General features: G+C 41.7%; 1 protein-coding gene across 1 annotated transcript in view; it reads left to right on the forward strand.

Moving 5' to 3' along the window:
- unc13a (unc-13 homolog A (C. elegans)) overlaps window positions 1-16,157 on the forward strand; it is a 47,507-nt gene that overhangs the window by 5,480 nt on the left and 25,870 nt on the right. The window contains 18 exon segments of the mRNA XM_051077286.1: window positions 394-423; window positions 538-637; window positions 2,414-2,531; window positions 3,805-3,928; window positions 4,565-4,635; window positions 4,909-4,963; window positions 5,740-5,769; window positions 6,283-6,478; window positions 7,710-7,829; window positions 9,376-9,952; window positions 9,954-10,007; window positions 10,009-10,190; window positions 10,822-10,915; window positions 12,062-12,108; window positions 12,297-12,375; window positions 14,306-14,380; window positions 14,481-14,700; window positions 15,767-15,994. Of these exon segments, the coding sequence (XP_050933243.1) occupies window positions 394-423; window positions 538-637; window positions 2,414-2,531; window positions 3,805-3,928; window positions 4,565-4,635; window positions 4,909-4,963; window positions 5,740-5,769; window positions 6,283-6,478; window positions 7,710-7,829; window positions 9,376-9,952; window positions 9,954-10,007; window positions 10,009-10,190; window positions 10,822-10,915; window positions 12,062-12,108; window positions 12,297-12,375; window positions 14,306-14,380; window positions 14,481-14,700; window positions 15,767-15,994 (2,400 nt within the window).

The following is a 16,157-nucleotide window of genomic DNA, read 5'->3' on the forward strand; positions in this document are numbered from 1 at the left end:
TCAGACACCCTGACATCTCCTGATGAACACATGCAGTCTTTCATATTGAGAGCCTGGCATTCAGCCCAAAGAGGACAGATGAGTCCCAGGTTGAAAAGAGAGACCCCCCCCACACCCACTCTCTCTCTAAAATGCCAAGCTCCTGTCGATCACCAGCCAACCATTCTTTCATGCACACAAGCTACAGGCAGAGGCCTCCCTCCTGGACTGTATAGGGTAAATAAAGTCATGTGACAGTGGAAAGATTTTTTTTTTTTAAAAAGCCTTCACGGGTCCACTGAGATTTATATTTACAGTATGAAAATGTGAAATCCTTGCTACCATGTTTAAAAATACATCTTTACTCACTCTTTCCAAGCTAATTCCTCGATTGTTTTCTCAATTTGTTCACAGTGAAGAAAGCCAAGCTCGATGGACCCCAAGGTGAGTTAGGAACAGTGACACGTGTAGATCCATTTGTTATTTATTTTCACTGAATTGCGCTAACACACACACACAGTGGCATAACTGATGATATTTGTATTTTACCTTTTACAGAGAAATTTAACACATACGTGACCCTGAAGGTGCAGAATGTTAAGAGCACAACCATCGCTGTGCGCGGCAGTCAGCCGTGCTGGGAGCAGGATTTCATGTTGTAAGTGCTTCTTGCCCTATCTCAAGTCTTCTACCCCCCTTTTTATCTCAGCACACCTTCCCACCCCTTTAGCACTTGTCTTTTTTTATTGACTTTTTTTTAAGTTGCTTAATTGGTGGACAGTCCTGTCCAGTTCCTGTACTGTTTCAACTCACAAATTCTTACTTTATTTCCCATTCTTCAAACCTGCTTGTCTTGTCTCCTCTCACTGCCTCCTTCTTTACAGAGCAACTATAGTTCCCTCTTCATCTTCCATTGGACCCACAAAGTTGTTATGAGTTGTATGAGTGGAGGGCTTTTTCACACAGTTCCCAGCTTTACAGAGCATTGTGGTGGTGAAGTTAGGCAGGTGGCAGAGAAAGGGTCACAGGCAATCAGCCATATGCATTGCATTATGGGTAATGTAGGCACCAGGTTTGAAGACTTCCAGGTAATAAAAAAGACAATGTCTCTGGTGCTCTGGTTCTGCTACATCTGCTACTTTTTCTTTTTTTTTTAAACTGTCCATTCATGAGCCCAACAGTGTCATAGGAAGGCAATGCTAAATCAGTGGAATATTCTTTTAGGTATGATGCTCTCCCCTAGCTTTGGCTTTACTGGGACAGTAGTTTTGTAGTTTGAACATACTGTATCTTTGCACTCATTAAATGGACTTTCATGCAATATGTCTATAATCTAAACTTCAAGGGTAATACATTTTCTTTTGAAGTTATGATTGTGAGCTAAAATAAGCTTATACCATGTGTCACTATCAGTTTGCAGATATAAGTCTATGGTCCAGAGTTTAAAACTATATAAACTATATAGAGAGAGATGTTGTGCAACACACAGGGCGGCAGGGTCAGCTGTGACATTTCTGCCTCCTAAAAGGAGTTATTTTTGCCCTCTACTTTCCACTTGCTTCCTGTCTTTCGCTTTGAAGAGTGAGAGGATGACATAACACCTGCGAGATTCAAGCTGCTCCAGCAGAGTTCATACACCCAGTCGAAGGGGTCTCTCCCCATCTGGGCTTTATAACACCACATAACATCACAACATTGACCTAACAGGGGGAAAAAAAAACTTCCCCTTCTCGTTAGATCCCTCACTTTCCTCCTCCTCTCCTCTTATAATTTTTTCCTCCCCTCTTTATAAAGCAGCACCCCATTCAGCTGTTTTTCCAGATTACTCCCACAGAAACAGAGAGATGCATTTTCATATCAAAGCTGTGGCTATTATTAGGTTTTGATTCACTTAAGACAGCCAGTGGGCTTGGGAAGAAGCACTGTTAAATGATGAGAGATGCTCAGTGAGCTGATAATCTGCCAGTCAGATATGTAGTCACGTTACAAATCCTAGCTAGTCCTGATGAACCCATATGTGGGTGTATACTGTATGTGACTGTTGCTTGATGAAAAAATGAGGCACAGAGTTCACTGTTGTTTGTCATACAGAAATATAGATAGTCTCTGTTGTTGTCCTATTTGTGTTTTCTCTTATATCTTGCCAGTGGCCTGGTTGACAATCACCTACTCTTTCCATCCTCTTGTTGAGTGACTCATTTCCCTCAGCAGATTGAATCACAGTGCATATCCATCACCAGATTTAAGTGCAGCTCCTGATGGCACAGACTGTATTTCTGTTAAAAACCCTCTCTGCAGTGAGATGTCTGCATACAACCCCATCTCCACTCAGCTCTTTAGAATATCCTGTATTGTTCTACTCTCTGTTCTCTGCTTTTTCCCCAACTAATTTCTCTTTTTCTTAACCCCACCTCTTCCTGTCTCTGCCGAGCAGTGAAATAAACCGCCTGGATCTGGGCCTGACAGTGGAGGTGTGGAATAAAGGGCTGATCTGGGACACCATGGTGGGCACCTTATGGATCCCCCTGCGCAGCATACGGCAGTCCAATGAGGTACTGCGTACTGCCGCTTTCTCTTTCTCTTTGGATCTGAAATTAGGTTTCATTGGCTACACTCCCTGTACATGTATGTACAGCGACGAGTGATGAACGAACCCAAGTATTATATTGCCCAAATAGGTTATTAAAACACACACATTAAAACACTGTAATGTTACTTTAATTAAGGTCATTACATGAGACCTGGCAAGTGCTTTGAGCTTTTTAAATTATTGATTTGATCTCATTATTATCAGTTCACATATTATTTTGAATTAGTTGTATTTTATATATGTCTCTTTCATGTTTGTATTCCCCTGGTTTTAGCTAATTAAAATGTATGGAAAGTTACATGGGCACAAAATAAATTACAATATAAAATAAATAAACAGTATGCATTACAAGATATTTACATTATATATTATATATATATATATATTATATTTGCTAATTATACATTCACAGTGTTGTTGCTTTTGTGCACAAGGAGTTGGAAAAATATGCCACTTAAGATACTGAGATGGTGTAGTGGACATATTTCTTCATTTAAAGATGATGGTTTCTGTCAGCACCTGTAGGTAAATTGTTGGTAAATTTGTTTGGCTGGAGGCTGATGTTTCCCACCTGGGCAAACTGTGAGTGATGAGGTTCATATCAGTGGATAAATTCTTTTTTTTCCCATTTTAAGATGCAGGTTTGTTTGTTTTTTTTTTCATTTAAAGGAATAGTTCAATGTTTTGGGAAATCCACTTATTCGCATTCTTGCTGAGAGTTAGATGAGAAGATCAGTCAAGTATGACACTACAACCTGGAGGTGATTAGCTCAGCCTGATACAAATACTGGAAGCAGAGGGGAAAATGCAAACTTGGTTCTCTCTAAAGTTAAAAAATACATCTACCCGCATCTCTTAAGATCCTTATACAAACAGAAATGTAAAGACGACAGGTTGCGATTTAATGAGCAGGGTTTATGTGCTATAACTAATTTTTACTGAACAGCAGCCAAACGCAATGACTTCCTGGAGTCTTGTCATCACTGTGAAGCAATTAAGAGATTTGCACTTGATGGCATAGCTTGATAATCAGACTGAATTGCCGTTCTGTTTTCACTCCATCAATTCACATTATACTTTTTATATCGCTGAAAAACAAATCTGAGATATGGAAACAGATTCAGAGATCTAGAACCAGGGTAGGAATGACAGACTTGAAGCACAGGCTAAACACCTGTTTATTTATACGGTGAGTTATTGTCCTAATCATATTACTATTCCTCTTTTCTTCCCAGGAGGGTCCGGGTCAGTGGCTGACCCTGGACTCTAACGTGATCATGGCTGAGAATGAGATCTGTGGAACCAAAGACCCGACCTTTCACAGGCTGCTGCTCGACACCCGCTTTGAACTGCCACTAGGTTTGGCCTTTCATAGTTTTATTTATTCTGCGTTGTGCTGTGTTTTCTTTTTTTTTAAACATTCAGTTTTTTATATACAGTATTTCAACTGAATATAAGCAATAAGAAAGAACAATTACTGCCACCTATAGCACTACTACCACTGCAGTACAACTACTACTGTCTCTGCCACTATCATTATGAGGACCATAACTAGCATCACTATTACCAATTGTAATACTTTTACTTCTACTGCTGCCCCTACAACCAGTACTACTACTATTACCATTTTTTACACTATAACCACCACTAGCAAGGCTGCTACTAACTTATGTTATTGTCATTAAATTTAATGAGTGACTTAACACACCCTGAAAGTCTTGTTTTCTAGTACAAGACTGCGTGTTCTATGACATCACTGCAGGGCATGGTTACAGGTGTGACAAAACACACTTCCAACCACACCCGTAGACACCCAGTTAAGAGGGGTCAGTAAAACACTGCTTTTCAGCCTGGTGTTAAGCTACACTTTGAGTGCTTGATGTCTAGACCTAATCTGGGGCTTATAGAGAGATCTAAATATAGAAGGAGAGATGTTAATATTTGCTTTTTCAGAGCAATGCTATTATGTGACATGTTTTTTTGTGTGTGCTGCAGACATTCCAGAGGAAGAGGCCAGATACTGGGCCAAGAAACTTGAACAACTTAATGCCATGAGAGATCAAGATGTAAGAACTCTCTTTGCCACATTCCCACCACTCTCCTTGCATCATCATTTATATTTCCTATTCTATTTATTCCTTCCTCTATATATTATTTTCTTTCATAACCTTTTTCCTTCTCTTCATTTTTCATTCTCCACTCTCTCTATAATTACATTCAATGGCTGCCGATACCAACAGAATTGCCGGAGTCAATATTTTCTAATCACAGACCTTACCTCAGGGGAGGAGCATTTTCTTAGATTCTGTTGTGTGTGTGTGTGTGTTTTTCTCCCTCAGTATGCCTATCAAGAGGAACAGGAACGACCACTACATGCACCATCCACACAGTGCTGTGAGTGTCTTCTGTGTCCACCTCCTCCTGTGCTGTCCCCCTGCTGTGTCCTTTTCATGGCTCCTGTTTTTCCTCTCCCCACTCTCTCAGCTCCGTCATCTTGACTTATTGAGAATAGGACTAGACAGGAGGTAGAAATGAGGCTGATAGATGAGGCGAAGGGATGGGTGGAGGGAGGGAGGAAAGCTGATGTGACGAATTCGGCATGCAGGCCTGCCTGAGCACTAGAATGACTTATAGGTGCTAGATGTGTAATGAATGTGAGCTGACATATGCTGGGTTGTCAGACACACACCACCCTGCCTGTCTGCCTGTCTGTCTGTCTGTCTGTCTGTCTGTCTGTCTGGTGATGATGACACAGGGAGCAGGTGGATAAGTGTGTATAGCATAAATCTGTGAACAGTAGGGGTTGGTGTGTGCGTGGTGTGTGTGTGTGTGTGTGTGTGTGTGTGTGTGTGTGTGTGTGTGTGTGTTCACCATGTGAATGTTCTTAGTTACTTAGCAGCATCAAGGCCAGGAGCATTTAAACAGAAACTGATTTTGATCTAAGCCTCTCTAAAGACCTTGTGTTTTTCTTCACTCACACAGAGTTACATACACACTGATTTATCTCACTCATGACCCCTCTGCACACATATTTACATTTTAGAATAATTATTTTCTAAGGGCATACATGTCTTTACATGTTTCTTTACCTGGCTTTGTGGACTGATGATGTGTTTTAATTTGTAGCCCAAAACCTAATTTGGTTTTTCCAACCCTTTATCTCCTTGCAGGTAATTGGAGTCTGTGGGGAGATCAGCAAAGTAAGTTTCTTTCATGCACCTCTGCTAATGACTTGGAGTAATTCTGTATTTATTGTCCACGTCTCACGTAATGTAATGATCTCCTTATGCAGTTTTCCTCAAGAACCATTAGCTGCCATGAAAATATTTTTTTCTCCACATATCCTCTTTGAACTTCCTTTCAGCTTGGATCCTTAGTCTCCTGGTGGATATTAATGTTGAGCTGTTGGAGTTAAATTAAATAAAGTAAAATAATGTCTGTTGAAGATACACATGAGCACAACGTCCACCTGTGACCAGGCTAGAACGACAGATGATTTGCATTTGTTTTTCTGGTTTGCCTTATCTTATTTTGCCATGTTCTGTGACAATCAGCGTGTTAGGACACATATAAGTAGCTGAAAGTCAATTTTGCATTTGCTCCGCTGATGATACCCTGTTTGATGTTGTACCAATTGTCCTAAAAATTACGCACTGTGTAACACACTCGCCCCCTCATTTTGTCCCATCTCCTGCTGGGTTCGTGTAAAACAGACGAGGACCCGGACAGCGCTGTGGACGACAGGGACAGCGACTACCGCAGTGAGACCAGTAACAGCATCCCGCCTCCCTACTACACCACCTCTCAGCCCAACGCCTCCATGCACCAGTATCCCATGAGACACCAGCACTACAGACACTCCTACAACGACGACATCCATGAGCTGGACTATGACCACAGAGCCATGAGGTAACAAGCACACTACAGCCACTACATAGCCACAATGAAGGCAGAGGGGTTTCTTTTTCTTGAGCCTAATTGCTTATGTGCACCCTTGAGAGTACCACGGGGGGGGCTGTCAGAATGTATCAGCAAACCTGAGAGGGAGAAAGGCTTTTGTTTTTGGGAGACGGGAAGAAAAAAAAACACCAGAGGAACAAAACAGTTTAATGTTGAGAATGTAACAACACACACATTCCCCATCTTGAACAAAATATTCCTTTGTGAATAAATCCATTTAGAATATAGTCCTGAGACAGCTGAGCCCCTGCGGCCTTGTTATCTTTCACTGTGTTGTACATGGTAACATGTTGTCCCACTGTGCTCTCCTCCTCTAGAGAATAACCCTGGCCTCAGTGTATACAAGCATGCTGGGGCACACACTTCTTGTATACAGGTCATGTATGAAGTGGGCCTTTGTGGTTATCTGTTTTTGTGTGAATGCGTGCGTGCGCGCCTGCATCTCTGTGTGCATGTTGAGTGTGTGTGAGCATCAGCAACCCCATGTGATCTCTACTGCGCTAACTTGTTCCTGCAGAAAATAAATGAATTTCTGGACCTGACAGTATTTCTGATGAATTGTGGACATGTTTTTAAAGGCGGCAGATGATCAAACCCATGCATTGCTCAGAAAAGCTTGACTTCAAGAAGTTTGACCTTTAGATGGGTAAAAAAAAATCTTGTGCTCAGCCTCAGTGAGAGGTCTTTGTGCAGAAGCTTAAAGGATAGGACAGCAATTTTTAAAGTCTTCCTTAAGACAATAGTCAGGTGTGCGTATGAACATCGCTTGTGGTAATCATTCCTCCTGTTCATTATGAAATTACAGTCTTTTTGGAACAAAATTCCCTCTAACTGTAACACAGAAAAGGTAAATTTCATATTAAAAAGACAGTATGTTTGGAATATACCCACTTGATTTGAATAGGCCTTACACTGGAATCGCATTAAGAAGAAATTTCTTAATATCCAGTGTGAACAGGGGAATGATTACAAAAAGAAAAACTGTTCTAGTGTTCATACAGGCACCTGACTGTTTTTTCTTTGAGACAGACTTGTAAAATTGTGAGACTGTCCTTCAACTGGGCAGTGCAGAGGCTCATTTTGATTAGAGCTTTCTTTGAAAGATTTGCACTGAGCTCTACTGATGCTCCTCTCCCACCTCTTCCCTCCTCCCTACTTCCCTCCCTGCTCCTCCTACCAGACGCTATGATAGTTTAGACTCGGCCACCAACGGGCGCAGCGATATCGACTCAGGCTCAGGGTCGAGCCGGCGCACCAGTCGTCAGTATTCTCTAGACAGTAGGCATTCACTGTCCGATAGGTGGGTCTCTGTACCTCCTCTCCAAATCCTCCTCCTCTTCTTCCTACCTGCTCCGGCCTGTGACTCCGTCTCGCTGTGACGTCAGTGGTGGACTTGTCCCGTCCTCCTCGCTCGCTGTGTTTGCATGCATGCGCTCTTACCCTATCTCTGTTGATGTATATATTCTATATTTTATTATAGAAAACTACTGGTCCTGCATCTATCTTGACTGTGTTCCTGGTGAAGAATCACAAATCAGTATCACCAGTAATGTATCATGCTCACCTTCTCCATTTTTAAACCCTCATAAGTTCCGTGAAGTTTTCTGTTAATGCGTGTGGGGGAGTGATTGACAAGATGTGTGTATGTGTGCACTGTTTCGTAACAGTCACAGACAGAGAGGTTAATTGTTGGTTGGCGTTTGTGGAAAAGCCTGTGTGAATCTATGTGTGTATGTGCATCTGCTGTTCTGGCAGCCTGTTATTACAGCCTCATCCTGTATGTGAGACTTGAAGAAGGGCCCTGTCTTATTCTGGGTGTCCCATACTTGGTAATTATACACATTTAATTTCCACTTGTGAGACAGCAGGAGGCCATCAACCCAATAATGGGGCCCTAACAGAGAGGCCAAGGAAGATCATGTTCATTTTCAATCTTCATTTCATCATGTCTTTTTTATTATTATTATTCTTTTCTGAGGAAGAGAGCAGACATGTATTTAGACTCCAGCATTAGGCAAGCATTTGTCACTGTCTGTGTCAGTCTTTGTGCTGTGCGAGAGAGAGATTGTGAGATAGGTGATGAATAGAAAAGAACAGGGGTGTCGTAACTGTGTGTTTATGCGTCTATTCATCCATACTTGTGTATTCCCTGTGACTCACAACCCAAAGCCATCATACAGTTCTCTTCTTTACTGCTCCTGCACTATGCATTATTGAACCAACATGACTGTAATCAATAGAGACGAAACAATAGAGTGTGTCTGTGTGCGTGTAAGAAATTGTTTTCGTATGTGTCTCAAATCTCTCCCCGACTCATGGTCTGTCTCAGTGTCTAATAGCCTCATTCATCATTGTGAATAAATAATATTCACTTATTTATCTGCAGAAAGAGACTGTTTTTGTTCTGCCAGGCTAATGAATTGCCCTAGATCTCTCCAGGTTCACTCTCCTCCATTGGAATAGGCCTATTTATATCTCAGATTTATGAAAAATGTGTTCTTGCGTCTTTCCTAATCATGTGCTTTTGTATGGTGTGTGCTTCTGTATTAATTTGTGAGTGAACTAGTATCCATAGCAACTTTTCCCATTACTAAAAAGATGATTACAGTTAAATAGATGCATCACTAGTCTGACCCTCTGCCCTAACTTTCCTGATTGGTTTAAAGTCACTTTTCTTTTCCTAGTAGTTAGCTGTCTCCCTCTCTGGCTTCAACAACACGTTCCTTAAGTGTCCCTGTGACAGCTAAACTCCTTATTGTACAACTCTGGGAACCTCCCCTAGCTTACTTTTAAATCTGTGTAGGTGTGTTTCCGTAACATGTGTCTGCATCTCCCCTTCCCTTCAGTCCCACAGACAGTCGTTACGCCTCATCAGGCGAGTTGAGTCGGGGCAGCTCTCAGCTCAGTGAGGAGTTTGTACCAGAGGACGGCGAGAGCTTGCGAGGTTCAGAGTTCTACGATGAAAATGACTCCTACCACTCCTGCCACTCTTCAGTCAGCTACGGCAAAGAGGATTCCCCAGGCTGGGATGGCGAAGACCACCAAGGCGTCTACAGCGACGAGGGAGGCTACCTCAAAGACGGAGGGGAAGAGGGGGCGCTGTATGACGAAGACGAGGGAGACATGTATGGGGAGGAAGGAGAGTACAACTATGAGGACGAGGAGGAGATGCCATACGAAGAAGATGAAGATATGTATCCGCTTGACGGCACACTCAGTGAAGACCAGGAACCGCCCTACACCCCCACACCCACAAGCACTGCCCCGACCCTGATGCCGCCCTCTGATGGTCTGTCCTCCACCAGGCCACCACTGGAGAAGCAGGCATCATTGCATCAGCAGCGGCCGGCCCACGATCAGCTCCAGCCCCCAGGCACAGCTCCCGGTCTTCCTCCAGTGTCACAGGAAGACACGCTACCCCCTTTCAGGTTCAGACTCCACCAAACCTCCCTTTGCACCCTCACAGCCAGACATGTCTAACCACTACGTCATCCATCCCTTCAACAACATCACAAGTCCCAGCTGCAGACTCCAAGCCCCTGGAGCCTGAGCCCAAATCTGAGACACCGTTTGTGGAGCGTCAACCCTCCGAGCAGCCTCCAGCAGCAGAGAGCATCCCCCCAGCTCCTGTAGAGAAACCAGAGGAGCCTCCTGTTCCAAGGTGAACACTGTTCATACCAAAAGTTTTCACACACTGCCAACACTAAGATAGCACATTTTGGTACAAACACATTCATCTTAATTCAAGTAACGTAAGCACATACAGTTTATATACATACTTCAACGCACAACAACCAACAGTTCATTGTCCAACAGAGAAACACAGAAAAAAATCAACAGCAGCATATTCAATAAAATAAATAAATAAATAATCTGCATTTTTTAAATCATCATGCTTGCTTCTACTTAGCCATCTGTTGTAAATATTATTTTTCCTTGAGACTGGCTTCATACAGGACACATGTTCATTATAGTTAATCTTCAAGTTAAAGGGCTACTCCACAAATTTAGTACTGAACTTACAAAAAGTTGAGTGACTTGGAAGAGACATACTAAAGAATGAACGATCAAAGTAGCAGAGGCTGAGATATTCTGACTTTTAGTCCCCTATTATGGGTAAAGCCCCAAAAACGCTGGAATGCTTAAGTGCAAACTCAGTGGAGTGCCCCTTTAATGTGTTTACTTATAGTGGTTATCTCTAATGTAATGACTATACTATCAGTATATTAGCTAATACAGCACATACATAAATAACTTTGAAAATGGTCTACCTTCTTCAATCAATCTTTTAGCTTCCCAAAGAGAGAAATCATGGAGCCTGGTCCTGCCAGAGCCAAAGCCAACTGGCTTAGACTTTTCAGCAGAGTGCGACTACAGCTGCAAGAGGTATAGTCTGTGTGTGTGTGTGTCTGTGTCTGTGTGTTTCTTCATGTATCTTTTTGCACATAGATGTGCATTTGTATCCATTCATGCCAGGTGAAAGTCTGTGTTCATAAGACTAGGTGAGGTACACTATGTACACTATGTTTTCTCTGTTGTTGCTCTGCTTTAATTCATTAAGTCTACTATTTGAGCTCACTGACTTGTTCCATCAGCCCTTGCATGTCCAACTCTTACTGTGTTTTTTTCCAGCTTTTTGTTGACTGGTCCAACCATTTTTCCCAGCTTTTAGTTATTGCTGTGGATTATACTGTATTGTCTCGTGTTTATTTGATTTTTTTTGATATTTCTGTTTACCCCTTGTATTGTTTTGCCATTTCATTTTTTTTTTTTTCAGTTTTTTGCCATCCTCGTAGCGATTTGCATGTAGTCCATTCTGATTACCCATGGCTGGAGCAGACTCTCAGGTGGGTGTGGCCAGTAGTGTGTTAATTAGTCTAATTTATATTGTATGTATCCTGTATGGCTTATTGATATTTAGGGAGAGACACGCAGCACATAGGAAGCTGCTGTAAGCCTGCTAAGTGTCATTTTCAAAGCCCAGCGTTTAAACAAATCATAACTATTTCTGTGCCGTGGTGTGACGTGAGTATGAGCTCTGTGTGTCATTCTCTGAACAGGCAGGCAGACAAAGAACGCGTCTTTCGATAATAGAGCAGATAGAATTAGGAGAATGATTGCATGGATAGCCATCTGGTTGTAATGTACTTTTACTGTGATCCTCAAACACAGAGAAGCCACTGCTGATGTCAGTAATTACCACACTCACTAAGCAAGACACAACTCAGCTATACCACCTTCCTCATCTCCCCCTTTTTCTGTCTATCTCCCACATGTACCACTGTTGTATTATTCATTTGTTAATTCTGGGAACACTTTCAGTCATTGTGGCAACATTTACTAGTGAAACTCACCATGAAATATTGCTTTTTGCTAAGGAACACCATCCAATATCTCTTGATTTTGTTTTTCTCAGTAAAAAGGACAATATATGTGCAGTTCTATAAAATGCTATTCTTCCCATTTTCAAGCCACAGCTCTAATGGCACCTTGCTTGCTTTCCTTTCTCATCTCATCTCTCTTCCTCCACAGGCCAGAGGAGAAAGTGTTGGCATCGCCTCTCTGCTTTTATCAGCAGGGTAAGTAACCATGACGTTGTTACCGCTACAGTCATTGAAAATCTATACCAACCAAAAGCCAGGCCCATGGCCTTAATGTCTGAATGCATTTATTGTCTAACTGAATTGCTGTATCAGAGTTCTAGTTAACAACTGCAGCTACAAACTGAGGGATGCTGAATCCTGTGATGTGCATGTTTTGTGTCCAGGATGGGTGGCGCTCTGTATAGCATTGACAGTATGCCAGACCTCAGGAAGAGGAAAGCTATGCCTCTGGTCAGAGATCTGGTGAGTTTCTGAGCTAATCTCTTTATATTCCCCTGACTAAGTATCTCACATCTCCCTAGTCCATTCATCATTCAGCTCAGCAGTCAGCACTCTCATCGACTGTAGCTACCCCTCTTATATCTTCTGATTCTCTGCTCTCTTTTTATCTTATTGTCTATATTGTTCTTTTTTCATTTCTCCTGTGTTTTCCTCCTCTTCCCCCTCTAGCTCTTGTAGCCCACTGCATTACATCCACTGTGCTTACAGATAATACATCTCCCTGCTGTTTCAGCATGACATGGCAAGCCGCAGGGCTGAGACGCCAATGGCAAGGCCAGAGGTTTCCATTGACTGACACTGATGACTGCCAGATGCGGTCATATAACAGACCTTATCATAACCTCACCCTGCCATCGTCCTCATGGCTCCTTTATACTACCTCATTAGTGACGCAACTGTGAAAAATATAAATCCAATGGAAAAACCTGTAACTCGGGCACAAATCACTTTCTTTGAGTGGCATTGTTTATAATTTTCTACTTTTGTTAAAATGACATGATGTTCAAATTTGACTTGCAAATATGCAATATGTAGATACGCATTAAGCTTGGATATGGATCGAAGCACACAGTATCATTTCTTTCTTTTTGGAAATTGAGAGAAAACTTCAAAGGAATATTTTGGCATTTTGGGAAATACTCTTGTTTTCTTTCTTACTAAAAGTTCACAGAGAAAATTGTTACCTATCTCCATATGTATATAATGCTACCACCAGTAGCTAGTTATCTGGACAAAGCTTAAAGATTGGAAGCATGGGAAAACAGCTAACTTGTCTTACTCTCCATAAAACTGCAACTTTTATCTCATTTTTATGTTGGTTTTTGTACAAATTAAACAAATCACATATAATGTACTAATTAGGGAGCTTTAGAGATGCAGGTAGACAGATTTTATTACCCTCTGGCATAATCAGGCTTGTTGTTTCCCCCTGTTTCCAGTCTTCATGCTGACCTAAGCTAACTAGCTGTGGCCTTATATTTAGCACACAGATATGAGAGTGGCTTCAATCTTCTCATTGAACTCTTGGCAAGAAAACAAATAACTATTTTTTTCCAAAATGTCAAACTACTGTGTTAATGCAAGAATACATTGTGCAGTGGAGGCTAACAGAAGGTAGCCTGGAAACAGAACAGCAGTTTGGCTCTTTATATCGACTGCCAGGTAAAGCTCTGTGTGCCATTTTCCTAAACATGCCAGATCCGAGCGTAACCACACACAAGAAATTATCTCAGATAACTGTCTTCATTAATAAATCCTGCTGTCACACAGTACTAGTCACTATGCAGTGACAAGCTGGTGCACCTGTGTGTATCTCCCTCTCTTTCACACACATACACACAACCACAACTTATCATGAGTATCTCAAGTAATTGATCAGACAAGGTGGGGTCCTGCTTGTATGAGCAGTGATCACAGGCTATTTCATTCTCTCCTTCCATACTTTTATTGTGGTTTAATGTTAATATAAAGCTATTGGAAATGCATGTGAAATATATCAGTTTCTGACCATCTCGTTTGCATTTTGAATTCTCTGTGGAAATTCCCTCCTCTTTCTTGCTTTTTTCTAATATTAAATCTCTCCTTTGTTCCTCCCACCTTCACTTCACTGCCACAGGCTATGGTGAGTAACACCAACACCATTTGCTTTAGAAACACTTATATTATGACGGTGTATTAGTTTTCTTGTCTCACCAGTAAGATAAATACTCTTAGAAGTCTGATTCTTCAGCTGTCATCTCTAGTTTGTTTTAACTATTCAGGAAAACATTGTCAGACAGACTGTGATTATACACATTGTCTCACAGGCTGCACTAAGATTAGTCATGATAAATAAAGATATTAAAGTGGGAGCTGGGAGAAATGAGCCCTTCCTCTCTTTCTTGTCACTTAGTCTTTGGTTCAGAACTCCAGGAAAGCAGGCATCACCTCAGCCCTGACGTCCAGCACCCTGCATAATGAAGAACTGGTCAGTGCACACTTACACTATTAAACTGAAACACATCACGTCACACCAAAAGGCCATTAACTCTTCTGACCCTGTGCTTCTCTCCTCTTTACCCTTGTAGAAGAGTCATGTCTATAAGAAGACCCTTCAGGCCCTCATATATCCCATCTCCTGCACCACCCCGCACAATTTTGAGGTGTGGACAGCCACTACCCCCACTTACTGCTATGAGTGTGAGGGACTGCTGTGGGGCATTGCTCGCCAGGGCATGCGCTGTACCGAGTGTGGAGTCAAATGTCATGAAAAGTGCCAAGATCTACTCAATGCTGACTGTCTGCAAAGTAAGAGAGATGTTGTTTATTTAAATCTGTAATGTGCTGTTCAAAACAGTAATTTGATGTTCTTGGAAATATACCTTATTTGCATTCTTGCCAAGAAAATTGATACCACTCTGAGTTCTATATGATAACTACGTAGCTGGAACCAACAACTGGTTAGCTTAGCTTAGCATTAAGATAGAAAGCATGGATTCAGCTGGTATGGCTCTGTCCAAAGGTAGAATTTTTTTTATACTTAGATTTTTATACAGATTAAACATTTGAGATAGAATATGTTAATCAGTAAATTTAAGAGGTGCTGGATTTTTTTTTTTACATTTGAACAGACCCAGACCTGCTGTTTCCTGTCGTTTCCAGCTAAGCTAAACTAATGAGCCACAAGCTTCATATTTACTGAACAGGTTTAAGAGTGATTTCAGTCTTCTCATCAAATTGACAAGAAAGCAAATTAGTGTATTCCCCAAAACTATTCCTTTGAACGTGCAATTATATATTTGCTGCTTGGCCTAAATTGCCTTTAAATAGCCAGTCTGGGATATACAGCCAATGCATAGATTGTAATCATATAGTATTCAGTGAGAAAGAAAGCTAAAATAACCATTTGCTGACTTTGCTCAGACTTCTTTCTGTGTCAATACTGCTTTTTTTTAAAGTCTGTTTTTCTAGTCTATCAATTTCCACTTATCTCTATTTCTCACTGCCAACCTCCTGTTCCTACTCCCCTCACTCCTACTTTCTTATTTTCCTTGTTTTCTTGAGAGGATATTAAAAGCCATTTATCGCTTGTTGTCATCCACCTCTCTTTTCCATCTTTTACACAGCATTTTATAGCTCTGCAAATGTGTCTTCCTCTTATTCAGTTTTCATCACCTCCACAGTCTTCTTCACTGCTCTAAATTAAATTTCCTAGATTCAAATAAGTTGCAGAACACTATCTGCCAGGCAATAATCGTCTCTATTGTCATAATTAATAATTGTATGGGAACTAAAAGCCTTAGACTTCTCAAAACAAATAATTTCTATATGCCTTTACATACCTGATCCCTTTCCTAACTGTCCCACTAACCAGGGGCGGCAGAGAAGAGCTCCAAACATGGTGCAGAGGACCGAACCCAAAACATCATCATGGTTCTCAAGGACCGCATGAAGATCCGCGAGAGGAACAAACCAGAGATCTTTGAGCTCATTCAGGAAGTGTTCACCGTCCCCAAGTCCACCCACGTCACCCACATGAAGCAGATCAAACAGAGTGTGCTCGATGGCACCTCTAAATGGTCGGCCAAGATCAGCATCACAGGTGAGGGTGGGGTAGGGGGTGTCACATTCTGCATAGTACAGTAGCTTTGAAGGGCCTCCCTTCCAATGCCGTCAACATTAAAGTCAGGTTCAACATCAAAGTCAGAGGAGACGGCACATGTCAGGTGTTTGTGCCTATAAAAAGAGACAGGCTTCCGTTTGCA

Source organism: Lates calcarifer, linkage group LG17, assembly GCF_001640805.2.
Source record: "Lates calcarifer isolate ASB-BC8 linkage group LG17, TLL_Latcal_v3, whole genome shotgun sequence".
NCBI lineage: Eukaryota > Metazoa > Chordata > Actinopteri > Centropomidae > Lates > Lates calcarifer.